At 40.2% G+C, this 26,813-nt stretch overlaps 1 protein-coding gene across 6 annotated transcripts in view; it reads right to left on the bottom strand.

Moving 5' to 3' along the window:
• The window catches only part of ATP2A2 (ATPase sarcoplasmic/endoplasmic reticulum Ca2+ transporting 2), a 45,711-nt gene extending 27,306 nt beyond the window's left edge, over positions 1-18,405 (bottom strand). For 2 of the 6 annotated variants that reach the window (XR_014573614.1, XM_083804306.1), the window contains exons 1-5: positions 17,451-18,402; positions 16,370-16,387; positions 16,199-16,281; positions 8,168-8,272; positions 5,158-5,296 (exon numbers count right to left, since the gene is read on the bottom strand). Coding sequence is in view for 4 of the 6 variants with exons in the window: in XM_083804306.1 (XP_083660432.1) it covers positions 5,158-5,296; positions 8,168-8,272; positions 16,199-16,281; positions 16,370-16,387; positions 17,451-17,568 (463 nt within the window). In the remaining 2 variants the exon portion in view is untranslated. Of the gene's footprint in view, positions 1-5,157; positions 5,297-8,167; positions 8,273-16,198; positions 16,282-16,369; positions 16,388-17,446 lie in introns of all 6 variants that reach the window. The other 4 variants (XR_014573615.1, XM_083804308.1, XM_083804307.1 and 1 more) reach the window with 3 other exon arrangements.
• Between the last annotated feature and the right edge of the window lie 8,408 nt (positions 18,406-26,813).

The raw sequence follows: 26,813 nt of genomic DNA, 5'->3' as shown, positions 1-26,813 counted from the left end.
GGAAAAAAACAAGAGCGGTTTGTTAAACTTTCAAATGCGTGCTGTGAGTGACACGGGTTCAGGCTGTGCCCTGACTTGAACCTCATGCATAACCACCAATGTGGTAATGATGTCACTGGAGTACCGAGTGAAGTTTGGACTGCACTCTTATCTCAGAACCGCCTCTGATGTGTTAGAGTCCAACAGCCAAAATGTTCACCGCAGCCCACAAATTTATGTACTATGCATAGATGTATTTATTAACCACTGATTTTATTTCCATGTTTTTTTCCAGTGCAAAAGCAGTACTTTATGAAAAAAGCAGAACAGCTGGTGCTTCATTTTTACAAAGCAAACCCGATAATTTGCGCTAGGCAAGAAATACCTACAGCTGACTTTTCCCCCCATATCAAGAGCTGCTTTCAGCAGTATGCTTTTAGGACAGCTACCAGAAGGTCAATACTTCGGACTGAAGTCTCACTCCATTGTGTTGTAGTTGTTTGGTATGCCACCCTCACCCCTTCCAGCTACTTTTCCACAAGAAATAAACCTGTATCTTTAGCACTGAAGATCAATTCTAGTCATTAAAAAAGTAACACAGATGCAGAGACCAAGTTGCTTTAGAATAAATCAATGTCTGCTGTTCATACTACACGGATAACCTGTAGCTCCTTCATAACCACATTGGAGTCTGACGTAATTCAGTTCAAGAATATTCCTTCCCAACTTTAATGCCAAAATATATCTTCCCTTAATTATAAAGTATTTATGCTTTAGAAAGTATCTTGAAATATTCTGCAGTTGGAATTAAAAGCCTTGGAAAGTAGCACTTGCATACTTTATGCCAGGTATAAACTTAAAACTGAGTATTCAAGCATATCCACCAATTAAATAAGCATTAATTTCTGGGAAGTCTGTGTATTTTTAAGCTGTTGAGTACTTACAGATGTAACAGTAGATGACAGGAACCACTATTCAGCATTTCAGGGAAAAAGGGATGACTGTGACTCCAGCTTGGTCACTTACAAATTACAACTAGTAAACATCCATTTATTAAATCACAGAAATCTAATTAGATACCCCATCTAAACCAGAACATTTTAGACAGGATATTGCAACAAAAGTGAACAAAATTCATTACTGTTCACAATGTGCTTCTTTTAAAATTAAGCAATTTGCAACCAGTTTATCCCAACTTGTCAGACTGGGCTTCATATAAAACTTTAAGAACTGAAGCCTTACTGTTTTAAGTTTCTCTTTAAAATATTACTTTAACCAAGGCAAACAAACTCAAAACATCAAAGGACATCTTTAATCTATTAAGGCAGCCACTAGTTACCAATTCAGAGTGCATCCTCCAATAAACTTAAGGTTTTAGAGCAGAGTGGTAATCCATTTAAGACAGGCACACTGAAAAGCCATTTGAGGACAGCATCTGGACTTTTCTTTTCAGTTCATCAATTCTAAGAAACAAACAGTGTAGCTAAGTAACCCTTAAACACTACAGTTCTGAGAACTATGCCCCCTAGAGCTCTGCAAGCCAATTTAAGGCATATATCCCAAACCCCTAAACTCCAACTCCATCCCAAAGATTTCCTGATGATTATACAGTATCTTTTCCACTGGCTGTGCTTAGGCAGATGTGGAAGAAAATTTTCTGAACATGTACAGTTAAGCAATTCATGTCTGCATAGTCTCCAAGCATTCAAACCATCAACTGTCTGCTGGTACACCTGCAAAATTATAGTGTGGCATTTATGTCGAATGTTAGCTGCCAGGCATAATAACCAGTAATTGCTCATCAAGTGCTCCACAGTGCCTGCGTGCACGCTGATTCCCAAGATAAGCATAAGACAGTACCCCTCAAGAGATAGATGGCCTAATCTATTTCAAGGTACTCCACATTTACTGCACGGTGACAATGCAGACCTGCAGTTTCCCCCTATTACTTCAAGTCAAATACACCAGCATCCATCTCCCTGGTTGATGGACCAATTAAAGGAAGTATCTTCACGTAGCTTTATTTTAGACTACTGCGCCTTGTGGCTTTCTATGTAATGAACACAGTCAAGCTCCGTGCAATAGCCTAAGGAGCCAAAATAAAAAGTAATGGTATTAGCCATTATTGTATTGTCTTTTGGCTATGTTGAACTGCACAGGTTATCTTTAATGGCTTCAAAACTACAAGAACGACCAAATGATTTTGGAAATGGTTCAATGCTACTTATTCTCAGAGAACTCTTGTGGTGTAAAGAAGCAAATATAAATGTATACTTTTGCATGAGTTGCAATACCAATCCACCAATTCCTACAGCAAGTTCTCTCTGCATCAGACCCCAATGCAACTACATCAAGAAAGCTGTTATAGCATTAACTGTTCTGTAACAGAAGACCTTTAGAAAGTTCTTTAAAATTAGATATCAACACAGGGGAGAAACCTATCACCTGGTTATTTACACCACTCGGTTGAGAGATATTCGCCTGGACACACAAATGTCATTGGCACTTTGCCTAGAATTCCATACCCAGATATGTATCCTAGTATGAAGTGCTCCGTCACTTCCCTACATGGTCATCTTTTTGCAAACACCATGTCAAAGGCCATCACAATACTCTTGCGCTTGAGAGACAGGCATGCACACACTCTCCCTCACCTCCAGGTCTTGACACTAACGGTGGTACATAGTGTATTGCTCTTCTCAACTTGCTTGGGAGCTTTTCTGAGTTTGATACGATTAAAATTTCATCATTGTCTGACTACAAGTTAGAATTTATATTGTTTCGATATCAGTGTTCATATTACACTGAAGCACTTGTTTTCTGTATAAAACAACCACATGACGTACTTAATATAACCCATATAGTCACCTTCATTGAAGATGCAATTGACTATATTTGCCAATAGAAGAAAAATGAGTGCTTAAAACTAGCTTGGGACTATTTGACCCACCAGATTAAGTGAGTGTTTTAATTAGTACGTGCTTCTACAGTCAGTCGACAGGCTAGACTATTTATGTTAAAGGACAATCACAAAAGCTGGGTAATTTTGTTTTTCTACTAAGCACGCTAGTTTAAGTTTCCTTTTTTTTTTTAAAAAAAAATCCATTCCACATGCAAACTATCAGACACTGATCTACAATCAGATTTTAAAATAATGCAATAGTTCCCCTGTGAAAAATAGGGTACCATGCTTGATAAAGACGGCCTAGCAATACAGGTATGCTAGTCAGCAATTTATTTCCAATTCATTTTTCTCCTTCAGATAAAGATTTTCCAAAGAGATGTCTAAAGTCACAAGCAATTGACTTTATTGATACTGACAACGCACAGCAGTGTAAGTAAAGCCTGCACATCCCCCAGCTGTTTCACACACAACCTGAGCTTTGTCTTTTTCTGCAAGATGAAAATGGGATTTCTCTGCCACTTCTGAAATAACAAAGAATCAGTTGGGAAATTTCTGTGCTCTAGGCACCTGTCAGAGCAACAAAATCCAGCGTTTTTCCTTAGCTGGATTCCCCAAACCTGTATAAAATACAGTCATCAGTTTGCTGTTCTACCAATACTAATTTAAGTAACCCCCAAAAAATCAATATACTCCCATGATAAACTGCTTCCAGAACTACCGGTCTATTGCAAGCACTTAAAATTGGGAGAAAGAAAACTTCAGCTGCTTAAACAAAATCTCACTGCAGAACTCATGGATTTAAATTGACTGTAGAATACGGTAATGGCGAGGTAAAACAGAGTAAGTGTCAAGGTATCATAACTCACCCTTTATTTCAGCTATCAGCACTTTGTATTTGTACTTGTTCTTCACCCACGGACACTAAGAGCAAACTAGCCTCAGCCTTGACGAGATTCACGCTCACTCGCAGTCACCTCAGCCAGAGCTGCCATAGCTGAATCATCCTGTGCACAGGACTGAGACTGTGGACAGGGCTTAGCAAACATTAAAGTTTCTCAAGGAATGAAAGCTGGGCAGCCAGCCAACACCAACTTCATTTTGAGTGCATACTCTCTCTCTGCCTACTAATTAAAACAGCAGGATAGTCAATTTTAAGGGTATATATTTATCTCCACCTTCGACAGCTACCACTTCTAAAAGCAAAGGAAGGCTAGGGGAAAAGAAATAGTTTGATGTATACCCTAAATTGCTCCCGAAGGAGCAATCACTCAGCTAACAGTTGATAATGACCTACGAAATATGAGTATGCAATTACTCCTGACATTTAACAAGAACCACCCACTTTTATCTGGGAAGAAATCAGAAACAAAGTCACTGACCAGTCCAATTTAGTGAAAGAGATATTGCTGTGGCATTATCACCAAAGTGAAGGAGTTTTACATATTTCATTTCATACTTTTATTTTGGCACTCCTTCCAGACAAAGATACATCTTTTAGGACAAGTCTATTGAAAACATTGATGCAAGAGTCCAATCTTTTGATCTAGGGCTTTATTTATCTATTTTAAAAAGAAGCGATGAATGCATGGGGTTCAAATGCTCACAGTAGAGAACAGGATGCTCTACTTTATTTAATAATTATTCTATTTGCAGCCTTCTGTACAGCAATACATAAAAGAAAGACGTGCTAAGGCATTATCAAAGATGAGAAACCAACGATGTCACATGCCAGGCACATATTAGCTGAGGACAGAGGAAGACATTTGTAATGAGAAATTGAAAAGAACTGCCGCTGCAAGCGTAAGAGTCGGAAAAAATTTCAAATTAAATTATAGCTTTCTTTATCTAAAGGACAGAGTGTGACTAAACAAAAAAAATCTCTGCATTCCAAAATTTAAGTCATCACATTTAAGAGCAAGGAAAAAATCTTGTGATAGAAAACAGAGAAGTTATATGATAGTCTGAACCCAGAATGCAGAAAATACAGTTTTAGAGTAGTGACAAGTGTTTTAAAACCTGTACTCCAATTAAGATGCTTTGCTTTTAGACCTGCTAATTAAACTAAGTGGCAATTTGAAAAACAATCCCCTCAGTGCAAATGCACATTTAAAGTAATTACAGATGAACAGAAGCAAGGTTGTTCTTTAAGCGAAGCATATACTTAAGACTTCTCTAAGAACTCCCCCCAGGGCCTCAAATCATTAAGACGAGGCCCCCACAACAGTTTTCCAATATACACCAATACATGTATGTACTACATAAATGAGCCTTACCTGCCACTTCTACAATATCACCCGGGACGATGTCCCTTGCTTTAATCCTTTGAACACTCTTTCGGTCTTGTCGATATACTTTACCCATTTCTGGTTCATATTCTTTAAGAGCTTCAATAGCATTTTCAGCATTTCTTTCCTAAAAGACAGAAAAAAAAAACATGCAACTAAAAAAGCCTTCAAGGTAAGGAAAGATAAGTATGTCAGACCTGACTTTTCAAATGCAGTATCGTATGAATACTACTGACTCAGCTCAGCTACAGTTATTCACAATGAAAATTATGTGACCCATCCCCTTATGATGTTGCTGACTGGAAATCATTACAGTGTAATTCAGATATTGGTGGGCATTTAGAAGCTTGATGCTGTTTATTCAAACTCAGCAGTATTTCCTATCAAGGAAATCCTTTATGTCTTGTTACAGAGAGGCTGCACAAACCATTCTATGTAACTGATTTTTTTTTCCATGTCAAAAAGCAGCCATAAGTATATCCATGAGTTGTAATCCTAGTCTTGTCTCAGCTGTACCTTGCCAGCTGGAGCAGCTTGCATTCAGACTGGAGTGGGGTAGCAATACTGAGTTTCACTTACTAATAGAAGTGTCAAGTTAAGATACTCAAAGTTTCCCCAACAGTGTTATCATCAGTTTCATTTCAGCAAATTAAGTCACACTAAGGTGAAATTTAGGCACACTGACAAGAAGCTTCCCCAGAGTCTAACAGTTTACAAACTTAGATGAATCCCCACACACAGGTTTTTATTTCCACAAACACTAGCACAATAACTTTCCTATCTCAATTGCAGTTTCCTCAGCTTAACACTACCAGAGATCGCTGTCAATGCAGTGATGCTACCCAGAGATAGGGCAACGTGAGAAACCAACAGCCTATCATTACTGCTCCTCTAGCTCAAGGAAGAATAACTTCTTTCTCATTTTTCCGTTCAATTTCCAAGTACAAACATCATACAGTCCTGAAAATGGTAAGGGCACAGCTAGTACACCTAGTTTTTAGAAAGTCTTCACTTCAAATAGATACCAAGCTTTCTAGATGATAAAAACTTGACCCAGCATGTATCAAAGCAGACACTTAATCCTCAGAAAGTCCAAGGTTGAGGTATGAGGTGTTTCCACAAAACAAAGCAGCTCACCAAAGCTACCTTGAAGGACTTTTGTTTACATGGTACAGCTCTGTGCCAGGCCATGAAGAGGTACCAGTGCAGGTCCCAAAAGCTGTTAGCAATACTAGCCTCATATTCCACCAGGTAAATTGATTCTGATCCTCAACAACATAATGCTGACATTACTTCTCCATGCATTAACTAAGAGTTAACATTAGGCAAAACCTTAAGGTACAAGAGAAAGCCTCACAAAGAGAACATTAAATATAACTTTTACTTCAAAAAGGAGAAATGAGAAAGAATTTACATGATTCAGATAGGATAGTCAGCTCAGCATCTTAGACCATATCTTTTTGCTCCCAGTTTGCTTGATTTGAAGGTAGGTACGCTGACCTGTCAACCACTTAAGTACTAGCAGATGGCGCTTTGGGAAATGTGCACATGGAAAGAAAGGTTGAAAAGGGCAGAGCTAAGGCAATGACTCAGTTGCTCACAGTACCTGTAGAAACAGATACAGTTATGGGTGGAGACTACGTACTGTGACTTTTTTCCATGCCCATTAAAACAAGGGAATGAGTCACTTAATCTGTGCAGCAATTCTGTTTCACAATTAAGTTCGGTGCATGTAGATGTATAGATACTCTCTGCACACTTAGCACATCTGAAAAAATTATTCCATACAAGAGTTTATCCAACTACACAAGCAAGTTCCCAAACTAAACGGATAGCTTTACCTTACATTTCAGGCTTCAGATTGTTATGTGCCAAATTGTAACACGAAGTTTCAAGTTATTAAAGATTAATTCTTCCACAACTGCTTTATGAAGATCTGAATACAAAGTGACACTTAAGGGTGCACTGCTATCATTCTTCACTCTACGTCACCTCTTCGTCCATTACCAGCTCTAGCTGTTGTGCAGCAAGCAGGATTCTGCTAGAAAATCGATATTCTGCTACTTGTGTTTGAACAAAGCAAAGAGTAGAAACATGCAGCAATGCCACTGAAAGACACTTCTGGTGGTTAACAGTGTTTAGGCTCGACTCCAACCTGTTTTAACATGCTAAGAGGTGTCTCCCTTAGTTTTCCTTGTTATTTTGGACAGCATTTTTGTTTGGTTTGTTGTGGAGTTTGTTGTATTTTTTTTTATTTTTATTTTTTTAAGCCTGAAGCCTAACTTGCTAGGATAGCAAGTACATATGTTACATTACACCAGCCCTTTAAAAAAATCTGCAAGGGACTTAAGTTACCCTAAAACCCCATAATATTTTTTATCTGCAGAAAAAAAATCTAATCAAATGTTCCATCTGAAGTGATCAAATTTGGCAAAACAAAATTGTTCGTATAATTGACTATTTTAAGAAGTGTCAGTACACATTATTGCCAATATTATTTTAGAATTAAGAACTGTAGTAATTGAAGAAGAGGAATACTGTGTTAATTCTCTCAACAAATGCACTAAAACTAGTATTTGTTCTCAAAAGGAAACAGACAGGAAACAAACTTACAAGTGCTCCATCCTTTGTTCCTCAGCTGGGACAAAGCAACTTTTTTTGTAAACCTATACAAATGACTGCTTCTTATCTTTGCAATGTTTATTTCCTGAATTCAGGACTTCATTCTGGACTGTTGAGCTGATGTGTTGATCAGTGTATGGCTAAACACACTGACGGGCACTTTGCCTTGTTGGCAATACTCCTGAAGCTTTCATTTCACCTTTAGTCAATGCTTTCTGTCTAGAATTTATATGATACAGAGACTCTTAGAAATCTAAATCTAGCCATACATATTGCTTGCATTGTATGAAGCACCTGACACTACAGTGCACAGTTCCTCTTAAACCAAGAAACTCCACGACATTTGTGATTTGATATTGTAAAAGTATCTGCGTACCTGCCACACTCCCACAATCGCGTTGGCTACTAATATAAGTAAGATTACAAATGGCTCTACAAATGCTGTGATTGTTTCTTCACCTTCTTCAAACCAGGCCAGGACCTGTAAGAGAGAAACACTGATTTAAATCAAGTGATTTACATAGACACCTTGCAAACCTAAGACACCGTAAATTTCAACTTGAGGTTCAACTCCTCAGACTTCAGCAATTTTGAAGAACCCTCAAATCTTCCAAGCTGTAGCTCCTGAAGGAGTTGGCAATATGCAATGGAAAAGGAGAAAAAGAATCTTTACTGAAATAGTACAAAGTTCATTCCGAAGCCTGCTCTTCTTTTAAAGGAGAAAGCTATTTATTTGGGAACCATACTGCTACTCGTGCTTCAAAACCGAAAGCAGAAGTCGTGACAATGGCTACAGCACTGAAAAGTTGCAAACATTTTTCATTACTGTCTAAAACAAGATGCAGACTGATTAGCTAGACTACTTATAGCACTAAAGCTTTGCATGATTAAGGTTTATGAATTTTAACTAAATTGTTCTTTATCAGTAACTTAGACAAATTAAAATAGCTTTACAAATTTTCAGTAAGTAGATATGAAAAATAAATATCTACTAATTAAAATACAAGTGATGTCCTATTGAAGCATTTAAGTGAACCGTACAATTACATCTGAAGTTGAATTCAGAGCCAAGGATCTGATAAAAATTAAACTTTTTTTTAAGTAAATCAACTGGAAAATTTGCATAAAAGACACCAAGAAGATTTTAATCCATTTGCTTTCGAATCATGTTCTAGTTTTAGGCTTCTGCCATTCATTTGACTTCAGGAGAATGGGTAAGCGTCAGGGCCTCTGCAGAGTTCTGTAGCTACTGAAGAAAAGTCAAGCTAACGTGACCAGAGAGGAAGAGCTTTTTCGTCAACATATTGAGCAACAGGAAGCCTGGAAAGTGACAGTAAATAGGAACAACGTGTTGAGATAATTAGGGCTGGTAGTCAGGCAACAGCAGCACTCTGAATCACTGACTGCAGTGAGCAAACCGTTACTAAAGCAAGCACCATAATTCCACTGACATGCTGCTCAGAGCTATTGCTCAATTGTGAAACACTCCAGGACGTTAAAAGGAAGAAGGAGCAGCAGCATGAAAGCCTCAAGCAGAAAGCAGACTGTCAAGCAAACCCAATGCAACAACAAATTTTATGACAAAAGAATAAACTTGTAAGGCCCAGGTTACGATTAGTAAGACTGAACCACTCCAACTGGCAATGCATTATTTGGAGGGTCTGCGTAATCCCTCTGGAGAGAGGGATTTAGTTAGGAATTCTTATGCTCTTCACATCTCGATGCCTCTTCCCTCCTCCCACACCACATATCTTCAATCCCCAGTAACAGCTTCTGCCATTTGACCTGCTGAAGCGCAGCCTACACGGTAGTTTTCACTCAACACATTACCCCTTGTATCACAGACAGCTTTTACTCTTCACCAGCACTGTTGCCTCTAGCAGAGCTATAGAAATGGCTAACAGCATGTCCCAGTTTCCTTGGCATATACAAAGCCACACACCATCAGAAAAGCTGCTTAGTATCTGTTTCTTCCCTCCTTTTCTTTATTGGGATTCCACACGGCCAATCCTGCTTCCAAAAAAGCAAGGGAATTCAATCATTTTCTAGCATTCTTAACAGAGCAGACAACTGCAAGGTTAACTGGAGTAAAACATCTGCTTTACGTAATACTAAACCATAACCTTTGCAGGTTGAAGACCATGTGGGTTGTAAAGCAACACCAAGAAACCCTGCAACTTCGAGAGGGAAGGAAAGTAGCTACAAGAACAGCATGATCCACGCACATCAAGGAGAGCCAAAATTAAGTTTGAGATCTTTCCTTCAATAAGCCATTATTTCAAAAAGAGCCAATGAACTCAGAGATCCTAACAGTACAAATCTATTAAGTTGCCTTAGATCTTCACTGTTGCTTGTTTGGCAAAGTTAACAATCTGTAACTAGATTAAAATGAAATACCCAGCTAATCCTGGAGGCGAGCAGCACACATCTCGCCCACAAAGTTTCCACACAATTGTTAACTGTGGAACAGAACCTACACTGTGTAGTTCTAGAGTGCAAACATAAGCATGTAAATAACAGAACACCTGAACGCGAGTCCTTGGTTTTGCTCTAGCAAACTACTGCTACATTAGCACTCCACTGAGGACATTTGTGACCTAAAAGACTTACTGTACTAACAAATGAGGGTTGTTATTTGATAGTAGCCTAAAGTTAACAAAAACACAGCAAGCTCAGAAGGTAGAGCAAGGAATACACGTAAGTTTAGGAGCATTTCATTATGCATTTTTGATAACAGATCGTAAGTCAAAGCCTAGTAGAGACTATAATTCTTGCCCAAGGCATTGAGTCTGTCAAAAATAAAGCTTCCATTAGCACACTTTAAAACCCTGAAGAGGTTTTCCATGAAAGATCTCTGGCTACTACTCAGAAGGGCCCCACCATATTTTAGCCACTTAAACTCACATGTAGAGAAGCTTAATTACCACATCATCGATCTCCACTGTACTGTTCAGGTCATTAGGAAAAATTATCATTTAAGTTTTAAAAAGCAAGAAAAAGATAAAATAATTGCTTAAGAGAAACAGAAGCCTGACAGCATAAGGCAAATCAATAGCAAGACCTACCAGTCCCATACCAACAGCCAACACAAGCAGCTTTGAGGACAACTTTCATTCAGCACATCTGATTTAGTGTTGCTAGAGTTATGGCTTACAGATGCCTACTTTATCCAAGGCATAATGGGGTGGACCTACAGGATACTAAGTCCAAAAACATGCAACAACAGGCAAACAGCACTTAGTTTTTGTGGTTATTTAAAGAAAGGGGGTCAGAAGTACAATGCAGAAGTCAGCCAGCAATGAGGCAGACTACTGATCAATACAGCTACAAGAACAGAAGTGTCCTTACAGCCTTTTGCATTTCTACAAATTAATATCTGTGGATTGTGAGGTTAAGTTATGGTGGCAAACTGCCTCAGGTGTCCATTTGTCATTAAGTAACAGAAACAGAATAAAATGAAGAATGGAAGTTTCAAGATAAAATTCTGTTGCCCAGCAGGCTGTACCTACTAACAGAGGAAAAGCAAACAGTTTGTTGTCAGCAACCTAACAAGGCTTTTTTTTGTTTGGTTTTCATTTTGACAATGGAAACTTTGAAGCGAGCAGGCAGATTAAGACCTCATCCTGACGAAAAAAAAGTCTTAGACTAATTAAAGCTAGTCATGTAGAACTACAGCAAGCTTTTAAGAGAGCCCTCTTCTCACAGGACACACTGAGTTAAGATTCAGTACATTCTGGACAGAGTGCTAACTACTACTGCTCAAAAATCTTTTTAATGATTTTTCTTCTCAATACAAATTTACTTAATTTTAAGCAGATACAAGCTATTTTAATAGTTCTGATACTTGTTCTAGTTACTTGACAGTTATCCTGAACACCAGGAAATAATAAAGGTAAAATCCCCAATTTGCTAACAGATTTATTTTTAATTGCTACCCAAGAAAAAGAAATCTTGACCAGAATTATTAGTAAGAAATCAAGAATTTTATTGGGTCAGCAGATTGTAAATACCCAACATTTATGCTACTCCATACTTCTAAATGCAAGTACATTCCTGTGATTACTGTAGCAAAACCAGTGAAAATAAAGATACAGAGTACTTAGTTTAATTTATACAAATTAAAATGGAATCACAATTGCTTCTTACTCCTTTGTCACCCCACCTATCATTTGGTGTCTCAGGTCCTATTGAGTAATCTGAGTTTGGCTAAAAGCATGCCAATGTAATGTACTTCAGCAACCCTTATCTCGTGTCACATACAGCTCCTGACCTTAACCAGGTAGCTCTGGGGTGATCCCAGGGCAAAGCCTGCAACATTTTACTGGCACATTTAACTCCCTTCGCCAGCAGCTTTGTTCACCTTTTAACACAGATGAGGCTATACTCATGCTAATTTCCAGGATATAATGAACTTCTCCAGCCTAAATCACAAGATATCGTTTTAATCTAAACACACACATCCACTAGCAGAATGATACCCAGAACATTCACTTTTAAGTTAGTTCAGGCATTAGAGAAATAATTGAACTAAGGAGGAGTGCTCTCAGAATGCTGAAGATTTAACTAAAATACAAGCTTTTGCTAGTTTCTAGCACATACTTCATCTTGTAGAAGAAAACTCAGAAATATGATGCAGAGACTGTACAGTTAAGCATACATCACATTCTTCAAAGCATTATTCCCAATCAGGGGCACAAGTAACATTTTACAACTTGAAGTGATTTATACAGCAAAGCAAGCTTATTTTTAATGTAAATACTGTCGATTTCAGTGTGTGCTATTGAAGTAGCAAGAATTAAAAGCTGGATTTCATGGTAAATTGAACATCCTCTTACTTACACCTAGAAAGTCAAGCTACAAAGGCCCCTGAACCACTGAGATGCATTTTTCAAGTTACCTCTGTAAAAGCTTCACCATGTCTGACAAAACACTGGGACAAGATCCGAGTGCGCGTGTAGATCCATTTACTTCGAATCAGAAATTACACGGTTTCTCTTCAAAAGCCATACTTAAGGCCAGTAAAAATATTGGAGGAACAACAGTGTAAGAATTGAAGCTGTTACTAACTTGGCACATCTGTAACAGCAGTTCCGACTTGGAATGTAGCATACGGTATCCACAGCCAAGGCAACAGGCAGCATATGACCCCCGCGATCAGCTAGGGTGACACGGATTCAGCTGTTAGTCTGATTTATTTTACTGACACATACCTGACAGGGCTTGTGGGAGCAGAGGACACAAAAGGCACTCTGAACACAGAATATTATGGTATGTAATAGGTGATGTTTCTACACAAAAATGTAGCTGAAGGAAGATCTTGATGTTAAAGACTTTTTCTGAGCCGTCAATCATAATAGTAAAAATCTAATACGATTTAAGATCACAACACAATTACCAGAGAAGCTTCCATGATACAAACTAGTACCCTAACATACCTTGAGGTCCCATCTCTCACACCTGAACCTTCAAGTTCAACAGTTTTTTTAAACTGACAATGAAGAACTCCACTGCTTTCACTGCCCTAACAGCACCCATGCCTTTCCTGCAAGCACGCAATGCCGACCTGCTGCCACTAGCACAGTGAAGCATGTTCTCCATCTGATCCTCAGTAAACTCAACTGCTCAAATTCAAGCAAGTGTTAGTGACAAGCTCAGAAAAGCTTAAAAATAAAGTCAATGCTATGCTCATGCCTAATTTCAACTTTCAGCCCCCTTGTTAGTAATTCAAAGACTTAGCAAGATTTGGGGGTCATTCATCCTTAAGCCCAAGCTCGTTAAGCCATTTTCCCCCATTCATTGTCATTCAAAGTAAACAATTCATTTAAGCATCTTGACAGAAACTCCCTTTTGGATATACACCAGGTCTGTAAGTCTTCAGCTGGAAGTTATTTCAAACCAGAGCCATTATCCAGTCTTACTTCTGTTGGTACACTATCCAACATCCTACCTGAGTACTGTAGTTTAGTGCCTATCAAGCGATAAATTATAGTAAGAAGTAGTCACTGAACAGAAGTCTGAATCCGCACATCCAGTCCCACGTCTAAGTCTGAGGGGTCTGACACTGTCCCCAAGAAAGGCAAAGTCACATTAGATGAAAGAGCAGCTATCAGTGGTATTACTCAACATCCTAAAGCAACACAAATTTAGCTGACTCCATGTTAAGTTTAATTATCCATTTCAAGATCTCTAAGGTACAGGAACTTTTGCATGCTTTCCAACAGTACAAATGGCAAGACTGAATTCCTAAAGCTTGCAAAAGACAGCGTAATACACGCATTTAAGTTAACTTTTAGTATTAAGTTGCTCTACCATAAGAATGACTTAGCATAATTTATTAGTCTCAACTTTACTACATTAAATAATGGAGTCGTACATATTTTCATGTTCTCTCATGGAAAAACTACTGTCCACATGCTTAACACAGCTACCCACTCTATTCAAACATTTTCAGGAACCCTAGAATTTAGCTGATGTTAATTCCACCCAATTTTACAGCAATACAATCTATGAACACATTCAACAGTTCCTTACAGCTACTACAAAAGTCTCTAATATGCTTTCATCAAGAAAAAGTGTCAAAACAAAATAAAATCAGACAATGATCACATTCTGAACAGGGAAAAAGCCAGAAACAAACAGAAAGGGGGAGTGCTTTTAAAGTGCTGTAATAAAATGTATCAAGTTTTTTCCTTTACATTTCATTAAAAGGAAAATCCCTGCTATTCCCAAAATAATCCTACAGTGGGTAGCCATAACTCTTAAATAGGAGACAGAGAAAAAGGCAGAGCAGTAGCCCAAGGTCATACACCATGCCAGTTGCACAAAAGCAGAGAACCCAGATACACCCTACACTCCTTTCGACTACAGTCTCCCCCTAATTAGGCAGGAAAATTAGGCATACTGATAAAAAGAAATTGAATCCAGTTACTAATAAAGTTTGCAAAGCGTGCTTGGCAGTGTGTATTATATGACTTCTGTCTAGTATTGTACTGAATACTCATATTCAGCAATGAAATCTTTAAGTTTGGTGAAGTTGGTTTCTTCACTTTGTTATAATAAAAACAAAATAATATATATGTTGGAAGGAAAGGCTAACAATATTCTGTACTGTCATTTATCTCATCCCCTTTCCATCCTCTGGGAAAAGAAATGAGAAAGAGAAGAGGAAAAAAGGTTTCTGAATGACCTGTTTATTCAAATTTCTATGGGCAGCCCGATTTCCTCCCCAGGAAACAGAAGAGTGAGTAAAGCATCAATGTCTCCACAGCCAAGATCAATGCCACCAACCACTGCTCAGCTGGTAACGGTATATACATACCAAAACCCAGCACATTTTGAAAGGAGGTGTCAGTGGGGGGATAGATAAAGCTTCCCTTGGTCAAGGATCAGCACCATGGCATGCGGCAGCAGCCACAACAGGTCAACCCTTCCCCCATCTCCACATCCTCCCCCATTACAGAACAGTTTCTCCTCTGCCCATCTAAATTACCTTGCCCTTAGCTAGAGTCACAATTTCCACACCCCCAACAGCTGCAGGTTTTTTCTTTCCAAGTAGTTAATTACAACTCGAGGGCAAAGTCTACTATAAACTTCTATTTCTACCGAAACAATTTAATATTCTGCACTTTTTTTCCTGTCATCCAGCTCCCTAAGATGCATAGATTTCAACTTCCTTCTAGACTTAAAACTTCGTTCAGATTTCCATTTTTCTGTAAACGCATACCCTTTACGTATTACGTAAGATGACCAACTAAACGTGCTTAAAAAAAAAAGTTTCATTCTTGTTCTTTTAATCCTGTACACAAAGCAAGATGTTCATTTTATGACTAGACTATCCAAAGGTCAGTTACCAAATTTGGTCAACAATGGTGCCATCACAGCCGTCATCATTCTTGTCACTGTCAAAAGCAACAACTGTCACCTTGCTATTATCAGGAAGGGAAGGCAACTGGAATAATCGCCATGTAAATTCTATTTACAGTCCGCACTGCATCCAAAAATGTCTTGCAGCGATTATACATTGAGCTTGATAACAATTAACTCAAAGGCAAGAAGGATGACCAGTTAAACACTTACTCAAGGTTAGTTTTCAAAGCCAACAAAAGCATTGGGAAATCCCACTTCAAATAAGCAAGCAGGGTTGAATGAGAAGTACTTTTAAAATACCTGCCTAGCGTAGTTACGTACTTCTGACTCATGCAGTGAAAGATTCCCCGAAACTTTCTTCTCTAGCATAGAAAAAAATCCATTCAGGAAGCAACCAATTTAAAAGAGAGTGATTTACTTAGTATCTTATGCTTCTACCTCTTGAAGAGAAGAGGTGTGTACAGTTCCTATATGTTGGAACATACGTCATTTCTGAGTCTGCAATATACAAGCCAATGAAATAAGAACAATTCATACTTACAAAAGATATGCAAGCTGCCAGCAACAAAATTCTAACTAGTAAGTCTTCAAATTGTTCAATCACAAGCTCGAGTAAGGTTTTTCCTGCAATGTGTAAAGATGACATTTAGTCACGAATATAAAAAAGGATGAACTATCGACAAGAACTAGAAGATTTCAAAAAAATGCTTACCTTCCTCAGCCGGTAATTCTGTCAGTCAGATTTTTTCAGGAAGCATGTCAAAGAGAACAAATCATTGAAGAAATGTTAGAGTATTATAATGCATCCACCAGATATTGCTTCTGCATTGTACACCCAACTCAGCTGGGTTTGAGAGCCATACCTTAAGAGCAATTAAAGCGGCTCTTCTCATTATAAGAACTGAATAGGCCTGCTAGTCTTGCGTTTTAAGACACATACAGGTTAGCTGGGAGCTGCTAAGGGTTGTAAATTCAGCCAAGTCATCACTCCAGCCAGCTGTGTGACTTCTGCTGTTACTGCATACAAAGGGTCAAAGGCTTAAAATGCTTTCCAAATGCTTTCTGACAAGGATTTTCCTCCACGACCACTTAAAAAAAAATAAAAGAAGGAACTTGGTTCAAAATATTTCAAGTGCTTTTCTCCATTTCAGGATTTTCTCGTTTCTGCTCTCTATTTCCCCACGAGTACATTTAGCAATACAAGAGGCATGAAAGGGGAGTTAAAGCTAAAGAAAAAGAAATACATATGATTTTCTCACAGCTTTGCATCTTTACGCAATGCCATCAGAGTTCAAAAGGGACTAGTAAGGCCGAATAATGAAGATTTTTTAAAAATCACCCTATCTGATGAATTTTGTGTCCCGACTCCGGAGAAGAATGTAAAATGAGGGACAGAAAGGTATCGGAAAGCATAGAAAAATGAAGGTCAAGACGGACAAAAAACCCACGGTGTTTCATTTCAGAATGGAAGAAGATTTCCCACCGTTAAGGTGAAAGGAAACGGAGGTGACATCCTCCTTCCCAAAGCAGCCCCGCGAGCTCGGGGTATGAAAGAAACCCACGAGGTGGAGTTCAAGTCAGCCATCTTCTCTCCCTCGCTCCTATTCCGGGTCCTGTAAGAGATGCCGGCTTTGCAAATACATACACGTCAGGCCTTGAAACCGGGCCCCGAGAACGATGAGCGGAAAAGAGAAAAGAGTGAAAAAAGGGAGCGGAGGGAGAAAAGAAGACGAATGCCAGGGACAGCATCCCCGCGGCCGAGGGAAGCGGGCTGTGGGGGCCGGTTCACCTACCGTTGGAGCCCCATTTCTCCTTCAGCTTCTTGACTTGCTCCAGGCTGAGCCCGGTGCTTTCGTTGACACCGAAATAAGCCAAAACTTCCTCCACAGTCTTTGTGTGCGCGTTCTCCATGGCTGGGGCAAGGAGCAGCAAATGGTGCCTGGCTTCTTCTTCTTCCTCCTCCTCCTCGTCAGCGGCGGGCGCAGCGGAGAGCCCCCTCCTCAGCCCCCTCAGCGCCTGGCTCTGTCCCCCACCGCCCCCGTGCTATCACCATAGACCCCTCCCGCACCACAGGAGCCCTCGAGCCCACCTCACCGCCTCGCTCTTTCCGAAGGAGGCAGGAGGGGAAGCCAACAAAAAAAAAAAAAAAATTAAAAAAGGAGGGGGGGGGAAAACCGATGTAAAAAAAAAAAAAAAAGCCCCCGCCCCCCCTCCCACCCCACACGCCCTCTGAGGGAGCCGAGCGGGGCTTCGGGCACCCCCGAAGCCTGGCTGAGGAGAGCCGCTGCGGCCTGAGGGGCGCGGGGCAGAGCGCGGCCGGGTGGCCTCGCCGCCTCGCCTTTCGCCTCCCCGAGCTCCGAGCCGCCCCCGCGGCCGGCGATAACGGCTCCGAGAGGCGGGGGGGGGAGACACAAAAAGGCGCAGCCGCCCCGCTGCCTCCCGCCGGGGACGGGTCGCTACGCCCCCCTCACACACACACACGCCGCCTCGATCCTCCCCTCAACGGCCGAAGGCCGCCGTCACGGCTGCGGGCTCGTTCGACCCCCCCCCCTTCGGTTCTCTGGGTCCGCTCGCGCACCGGCGGCGGCTGCTCTAATGTAACTTACGGGAGCTGGGCCGCCCGGGGCCCCACTCGCCGCCGCGGCATGTGGACGCCGCTCATTGGCGGGACGAGCGGAGCGGGGCGGGGGATGGCGCGGCCCCGCCCGGGCCGCTGAGGCGATGGCGGTGGCGGTGGCGGTGCCTGGCGCGGTCCTGCGCAACGCGGGGCGGCCGCCCTCCGCCCGGGGGAGGAGGCGGAGGCGGGCGCTGCAGGCCTCATGCGGCGGCGGGAGAGCTTCCGCCCTGCCGGGGATGAGGCCCGCAGGCGGGGGGGCGAGCCGGCCCGGCCCCGGGTCGCAGCCGCCTCCTGGTCCGATCTCGACCCGTGTTTGGTGGATGAGGGGACGCGGGGATGCCGCCCAGCAGGGAGGGATGAGGCGATAGGCGCCTCAGTGCAGCGGCCTGTCGTGACTGGGGTCGCGTGTGGGGTTGCCCCCGCTCGTGTCGTGACAGGAGCTTCAAGTACCCAAGGGTGGGAGTGGGACTGTCTCCTCTTCCGTGGTGACAGGAACCTCGTCCAGCCTTGAATCCACCCGAGGAGAGAAAAAAATCACGAGGTGTGTGCCCCCGTGCATGCACTGAGGGGTTTGCACCCCAGAGGTCCTGCCCCGGCCGTGACGGGGCCTGTGCTGACAGAGCAGTGCCTCCCACGAGCCTTCCCCAGTTCCCATTCCAGCCGTCGCACCCTGCCCCGCCAGCATAACCGTAACACGCACACTCAGCCCTGGCTTGCACCGAGATAACATGAGGAGGTATAAACTGCACGGTGTGATTTCAGCAGCCTGTGTGGTGTGAGATACCAGCCTTCCTCAGCGCAGTATCTCGGTAAGTGACACAGACTGAAAAACTAATATAGAATACAGAAAACTGACTGATTTAGCCATCCTCCCCAGCAATTCACAGAAACTTCAGGGAACACAACACAAGCTGTTAGAGGGATCAGCACTGGCCGACACTAGTGACACCAGCTATACATAACACACGGCAAACAATACAGGACACAATATAAATACCTTCCCTTAAAAGCACTCAGTTCCAACCAATGCTCCTGTGTATGCGTGTGCAACCACAAAAGCTGATCTGTACATGTGTCCTGGCTTACATAAATGCAGATCCTACATACAATCTGCATATCCACCAGTGTTAAAAACCACCCACAGTATCGTGCTATGAGGAACTGGCTGATCTGGAAGGAAAATCTCTTAATCTTACCTCTGTATTGGCACGAGAAGTGAGGAGAGGGGACAGCCAATATTAAATGATGACATTCTAAGCTGTGTGTTGCCCTCTATCCTTTCTAGCAAAAGTACAGCTGTCCTAGAAGAGATTCCTGTGTAACCAGCCAATGTCCAGATAAGGATTTCTTGACTGCATGTCTGCACTTCACAGGGCAGTTCTGAATAAAATTCATGAGTTACAATCAGATGACCTAGTTCAAGTATGAGAATTAGTTATTGCATGCTCATATTAATTTTATCTTGCTTATCAGCAGGATTAATCTGCATGGCCAAATGTTGCTTGAATACAGTTATGTTGCTTCTTGTACCACTGCATCCCCTGCATATACGTACACATACCCTGTTACAGAGGCAAGAATGTCAACATGAGAATCTATATAGTTTACATACAGTTTACTGTATATTTTTGTTGCTGTTTTGATATTTTTCTTCATACTGTATGAATACATGATTCCATCATCCCAAAAACATAACTGAAATCAGAAGGTACACATGCATCTGAAATTCATATTCTTACAAAACAATGTCCTAGAAAAAAACACAGTGCCAGCAGAACAACCGATGAATGCCTGTCACAGGCCCAGCTAAGCCACACCTAAGTTTTCAGTTTGCCAACACACAAGTACATATGTACCTCTATCATCAAACACCTCCGAATGATAGACTCAACATCGGTCCCCATAGTATGTGCATATGCAACGTTAAGAGACATGTCATTTCCACAATGGATATATACACAGTAAGCCCAGCTAATTCAATTAATATATTTCACTGACTGACAGTATGGTATGTCTGGGTAGTTTCCAATCTTCTACCACGTTAACACAGCTTACATCATATGTAACATTATGTAAAAATACATTTACCACACCAATATTTTTCTCCACAAGCATATTTTACTAGACTGTGTATAAGAACCCCTGTAAAGCACTTGAAAGTCATGCACTTCGTTTTCTTACTACTTCGAAGTATTATCTGTAAATGTTATAGAAAAAGCAATATAATTAAGCATCAGTAACAATTTTCAAAACAAACTGGTATTAGGAAAAAAACTGGTCATATTTCATAATTATTTCCCTTTGTTATATATTTTGTATGTCATTATTGTTTTCCTTTTTGTGCCTGCCTCCAAAAAGGCTTGCGGAAAATTATTTAAGCATACCAGAACAATGGCATGTGCAGTTAGAACTTGGCAGAGTGTGTAAAAAAAAGTAGATATGGTGTCCTTTCAACTTGCTAACAGACAGAAATGTGGCTAGGAGAGTAGAGTTTGCATTCTACCAAATCCCAGTAAACTCTTGGCATTCTCTAGGATTCAGTAGTTCAGCTACAGCTTGACAATTCCGCTTCCCTTGTTTCTCTCTCTTCCACTGAGAACAGAGGACTTGATCCTTTGCATTCTTTTGCATCTTTTGAACACAGACCCTACATAAAATGTGGAAAGAACCCGAGAGTATAGTCCTCTGCCTGTGTTTTTTCTGCCACCGGGTGTTGTTACAGCTCAGTGAACATCAGGAGAAGAATGGCTGAATCGAGGACTGCTCTACAGGACTTTCTCTTCCAGAGCACAATAAAGCTCTGCATTTCCTTTATGGTGGTTTCCCCACCTTTCCACAGATCTGCAAGATTGATGCTAGCTGATCACTGAGGATTTCTACACAAGTGATACCTTTCAAATCCTTAAAGATCATTTGTCAGCTGCAAATTTGAAAAATATTTGCAGACACAGTGCTTGGCCTACACAACATAGTGCAGAATGAACTACAAATACCCATGCAGATGCTGCAACAGAGTCAGCACCTGATAATTTTGGCATAAACTGATATCATATAAACTTAAAACTGTGAATTGAAGACAGTCTTACTTCCGATCTTTTGTTGTCAAGGGATTCACAAAGTTTCCTAAGAAATTTGTCTTGTCTCTCAGAGAATATGGTTATCTTGACCCCAATCAGAAGGAAGGCACCTCAGCGCTGCCTAAGCTGTCCAAGCCCAATGAAAGCTTCCAGGAGACTAGTATTTCCAGCATGTGGAGATAGCTTTACGTTCTCCATCTGTAAGGAAGAGGGAAACCAGTTTAATTTGCTGTTACAAAATAAAGTTGCAGTTTGTTTTTAGTGTTACCTTGGAAAGGAGCACAACAAGCTTTAGCCTTGATGAAATTCCATTCACATAATGGAAGTACACCATTCATACATTTGGCCTGCTATCTTTTTTTTCAGTGTAATATATTAGAAGAAGAAGCCAACACATCAGGCAGGAGTATTAAAACTGTTCCTGTAATGCTTACTAATTGAAGTAAATGGGAATTTGGCCTGAGAGAGGACTGCGGGATGCCTTCCTTCAAATTGCAGTAACATTAACTCAGCCATATTGCTGCAAAGCAGATTCGCAGCGGAGTTACTGGTTGTAACGTGGGTTATGTCTTGTACACAAAAACATCAAGTTCAAGCTCAAGTTTCAAAGATTACTAGTTTTTACTGGATCTACCTGCAGCAGAGAGAGGCACCCCACACACAAAATGGCGGTTTGTCGTGCTGACCAGCAGTAGCCTTTTATTCCAGGCCTGGATCTCTTTCAGTGGACACAGACAAAGTTATACTACTTAACCGTGCCAAAATGTGTAATGATTTTTGCAGATTGGCTAATTGCCTAATGAGACTTAGGGTGAGACCACCAGACTCATTGCTCTTATTACCCCAGATGATTTCAAACACACATCTTCATGAGTGACAAACGGGGGCATTGTTTCTTCCTCCCACTGTACTATTTTATTCCTCTTAAATTACAGTTATTAAAATATTTCAGCCACTTGAAATCTACCAAAACGTATTAAAATACTGCAAAAATGCTGTATCAAAGTGGAAAGGTTTAAAAACTGCAAATCTGTGATAGGATAATGCAGTTTAAATATAGTAACTGTTTTTTTCCAGTCAGCTTGCTCTTTGATTTCGTGGTATTATGTCAAGGTTTTTTTTTTCCCCTCTCTCCCTTTAAGAAGCTTATGGCTTAAGCAGCAAAATGCAAAAAATATTGCAATGAAACAGTTACACAAAACCAGTAGAAAAGGGATTAAATATGAGTTTGAAATTTGACAATTAAGATAATCTGAGTTTACGCTTTATCTGTTTTCTGCTTAGGCAACATGCATTCCTGTATCAGCAGCAGGTAGAATGTGACTACCACAGAGACCTGAGAGACCGTGAACACAAAGGGTAGGGTTGCTGCTGGGAGATTTCTAGAACTGGATCACTGCTCCTGCACAGAGCAGCTGCTTGCTGCCTTGGTAGTGTAAAAGAGACAGCGAGCCCGATTCTGATCTTGGTGCCAATAGCAATAAGAGATCACAGTTTGCGTTGGTAGATTTCCTCACTTATTTCTGTGTCCTATTGATAGTCACTTGGTTTCTCACTGAAGTATCCATTAGAGTATTTACCACGATCATCTCCATTTCCCTGTTTGGAAAAATCTGCCTATCCTAATACTGACGTCAATAGGAGATCTAGAAGTATGGGAGAGAGCATCAGAACCAAGACCCATCATATCTGAAAAAATAATTTTATCTTTATTTGTTGGCCGAGTCATTTCTCTTAAAGGCAAATCGGCTTGACTGCTATCTTAAAAATGCACAACAACTTTAGAAATAAAGCACTGGTCGGTGCCCACGAGATTTGAATTATGTTCTCATCCTGACCTGAATTTTCCATCTAATTAAGGTCTAATTCTGATTAATTTGGCAGCTAGCTGCCATTTTTCTCCTTTGTAAATATCCCTTGTGTGCTTCTGGAGCTCAATTTTGCTATCTGTAGAAGTGGCTAGGGATACTGCCAAGCTCGTAAGGATGTGGGGTCAGCCACAATATTGATCAAATGGTAGAGTTTGCTGTTTGGGAGGCATTATAAAATTGCCCTATATTTTATGTCTGTAACAAGCTGATGGCTAACTGGGATGTCATAGTTGTGGTCACACTACATATTACTTACCTGTAGAATTTAGCGGGCCACCGGTTTCAGAGCAAGGAAGTTGCTTCAGGTTTGAAGCCGTCTGTCTCTGGCATTCAGAACAGTGAGTGCCAGCTCCAAGTTGGACACACAAACACACAACACAGCCTGGTTTCTCACAGTATTAAAACTTAAGATAATTATTTTGGATGGTTTTCTTTTTGTGATTCTTGAGTGTATTAGAAATGCAACCATGGCATTCAGATTTTACTGTGCGCTCTCTTGAACATTTAATGCACATTGTTTCTATACTAATCAGGTATAAGTGAGTTAGTCTGGTGCTTAGCAAGCTAATGACAAGTCCTAGAAACTACCAGCTACAAGGTAGGGCAATAATTACTGTAGATTAATAGTACCATTGTATCCGTCTCTAGGGGCACTATAAATTCAAATTCCTTTCCTGCTTTGTAGATATTTATGGGGACAGAACCAGTCTTGTACACTGAAAGGAAAAGAGAATGGAAATTACTCATACACAGTGCTTTGCACGATCCTGCCTGTGATAGGATGGAAGAAAGAAAGAAGGATGGCTGAGAAAAGTACATACTTTTCGTATGTTCATGTTAGTCTGTGAGCAGCCATGACAGACAGAATGTAGCTCACAGGTGCCAATTTTTTTTGTCCTTTCACCTTCTATTTACTTAAGCTCGATGTAGTAAGAGTCTTAGGTTGAAGTGAACTATCCGAACTACTTATTTTTGAAACTTTCTGTTTTGCATCTCTTGCCACTATCAGAGGCTGTAATCAGGGTGGTATGTAAACGGTATATTTTGGGTGTTTTTTGGTGTTATAGTACTGTGCCATGATCAGTTCCCCTGTGCAATGCATATCTATCATTTAATATATTCGTTGAATCACAGTGAAGTCACACTCTCTATGACTTTTCAAGACTGAAAGCACGACATCCTTATGTGCTCCATGTAGGTGAGTAGCACCTTAGTCATGGAGATTACTTCATTTTCAGTTACTACCAGCGTACTGAAGGAACACACTTCAGTTTGCAGACATTGATAAAATTCTGCTATACCATCAAACAAGCCCCTTTGTTAGTCATGTGATACATTATATAGAATTTCCAAAATATTTAAAATTCTTTTACGTTGAATATTTTTCCTTTCCCATGATATAGGAAAAAAAAAAGAGAGAGATCAAACCCAAATGCTCTCTTTGGTTTACCAGTTACATTCTTCCAGTCTGAACCATCAGAAATCTGTGTAACCCACAGTCTGTGTGGGTTTTATTTTTAAAAAGGCAATATTTCAGTGTGCAATTAATGGGTGCAATTAAACTGTGTCTGTCACCTTTCCTTACCTTTCTTGAGGTCCTCACATCAGCTTCCTAATGTGGGCTGTCCAGGAAGAAAAGAGAAGCTGCAGGACTGCCTTCATTTTCTGTTAATGTGACTCTAACCAAATCTGAATGCATTTTGCTTTAGTGGAATAACTGCTGTATTGATCTTCCATGTTTCTGCTTCCTTATCTCATTTCTGCTGTTCAATACAATCTATCTAGGTATTTCATGAAAATGATAGGTTGTTGAAGGGGGTTTTAACCTCCCAAATTACCTGTGGTAGTTTTTGGTCACTCAGAAAACAAAAATTCTTATGATTAATCTCTCAGAGCTCAGGGCTTCCAATATATCAGGTCTGGTTTTCTCTGTTTATTATGCATAGATTTCTTCTGTGCCGATGGTGTTACATGTGAACTCAAATTATCCTGACCTACAATACTTGTTCTATTTCAAGGTTCCTGGTTTCTAAAAGATTGTTTGACTCCTGGGTGGTTTTTTTTGCATTTTTTTTTCCCAATTCTGTTAGCAAAAGAAAACCTCTCCTGAGTCATATTTTAAAAATACTGCTCAGCTCTTAAAGCTGCTTCTGCTCCTGTGTCACAAAGCATTATTGAAAAGATATTCATTTCTACCACCTACAATTGCTCAGACAGAGAACTTCGCGAATTCTTTTCCACTCCCATGTTGAAACTATGTCGGCAGCTTTCTTGTTCCTAGAAGTGTGTTAGAATGATATTCCTGCTATGACCAGGTTGGGTTTTTCTTGAGAACCGTGCTATCAAGCTTATAATTTAATATTAATAACATTAACAAACATTATTTTAATAGTAGCGCTGATATTGTGGTTTCTATTATTTTATTAATAATTTGAAACTTCTTCTAATCTAAGATCCTAGGCATTCCATAAACCTTGATGAAAATGATATTATACAATATCCCTGAGAGAACAGTAAATATTATCATCCCCATTTCACAAAAACAGGCGCTGAGGTTCAAAGTCACACAGTCTATGGCAGAACTAGAAATAGAAATAGTCTCCTGGCTCTCAGTCCTGTTCCTTCTCCAGTCACCCTAGATAGTTTCTAGTATAGCTTTATAAGACATTTATCACATGATTTTCAAAAATCTCGTCTTCTTTGTCAAGGAAAGCTTAAAAGATTTTTTTAAAGGGATAAAAGGAGACTACTTCATTTTTTAATGAGGTTGCTGAAATGATTCTAGCTGTTTTATTGGCAATGCCATCCACGTTTTGTGAGTTAATCCTGACCCTAGGTACACCTAAAATAGATATCTTTGCCTCCAGCTAATCAACAGGCTTACTAAGATTGCCTAAATAATTTATGTATAACCAACTAGTGGAAACTAGATCTTCTGTGATTTCCCTAGATACATATTCTGCATGTATCATGTATATCCTTGCCTATTTTTGATATTCATTTGAAATTCAGTTGGGACATTTCAGAACACTTGTACTCCAGCTGTATAGCTCTAAGAAAAAGCCATCTGGAGACATAATACAGTATCTTAAAACTGGGCAGAATAATGTTTTAAATCCAAGTGCGTTGTCGATCAAGATTCTGAATTTTCTGTTAATGAATATTGAATTGGAATTTAAAAAAAAGTCACAACACCACAATTCTATTTCCAACTCTGCCACTGGCTTATGTAGGTAAGCATTTTGTCTCTCAGTGCCCTATTTGTACAATAAAAATAACGACATTTAGCATAGATGATATAGTGATATAAAAACAGATAAATATGAGGTATGAGGATGGTTAAATACGAAAAAATAAATAATCTATTTTTCTTGTTTATAGCACAAGAAATGTGAAAAACACACAGTACTACATGTTGTCTTCAATGAGGTAGCGAAATGAAGCTTGGAACAAAAACTTGCTGCGTTGTGGAGAAACTAGATTTTTTTTCTTCCAGTCTCTGCAAACAGAAAGTAAAAGCATTAGCAGACATTGTCCTACCTTGTTCTGACTGCAAATTCAAGAATCTTTCACATCCGTAGCTGAAATGGA

Source organism: Anser anser (assembly GCF_964211835.1).
Source record: "Anser anser genome assembly, chromosome: 18".
NCBI lineage: Eukaryota > Metazoa > Chordata > Aves > Anseriformes > Anatidae > Anser > Anser anser.
Note: the sequence above shows the minus strand (reverse complement) of the source record. Positions and strands in the feature narration are given on the sequence as shown.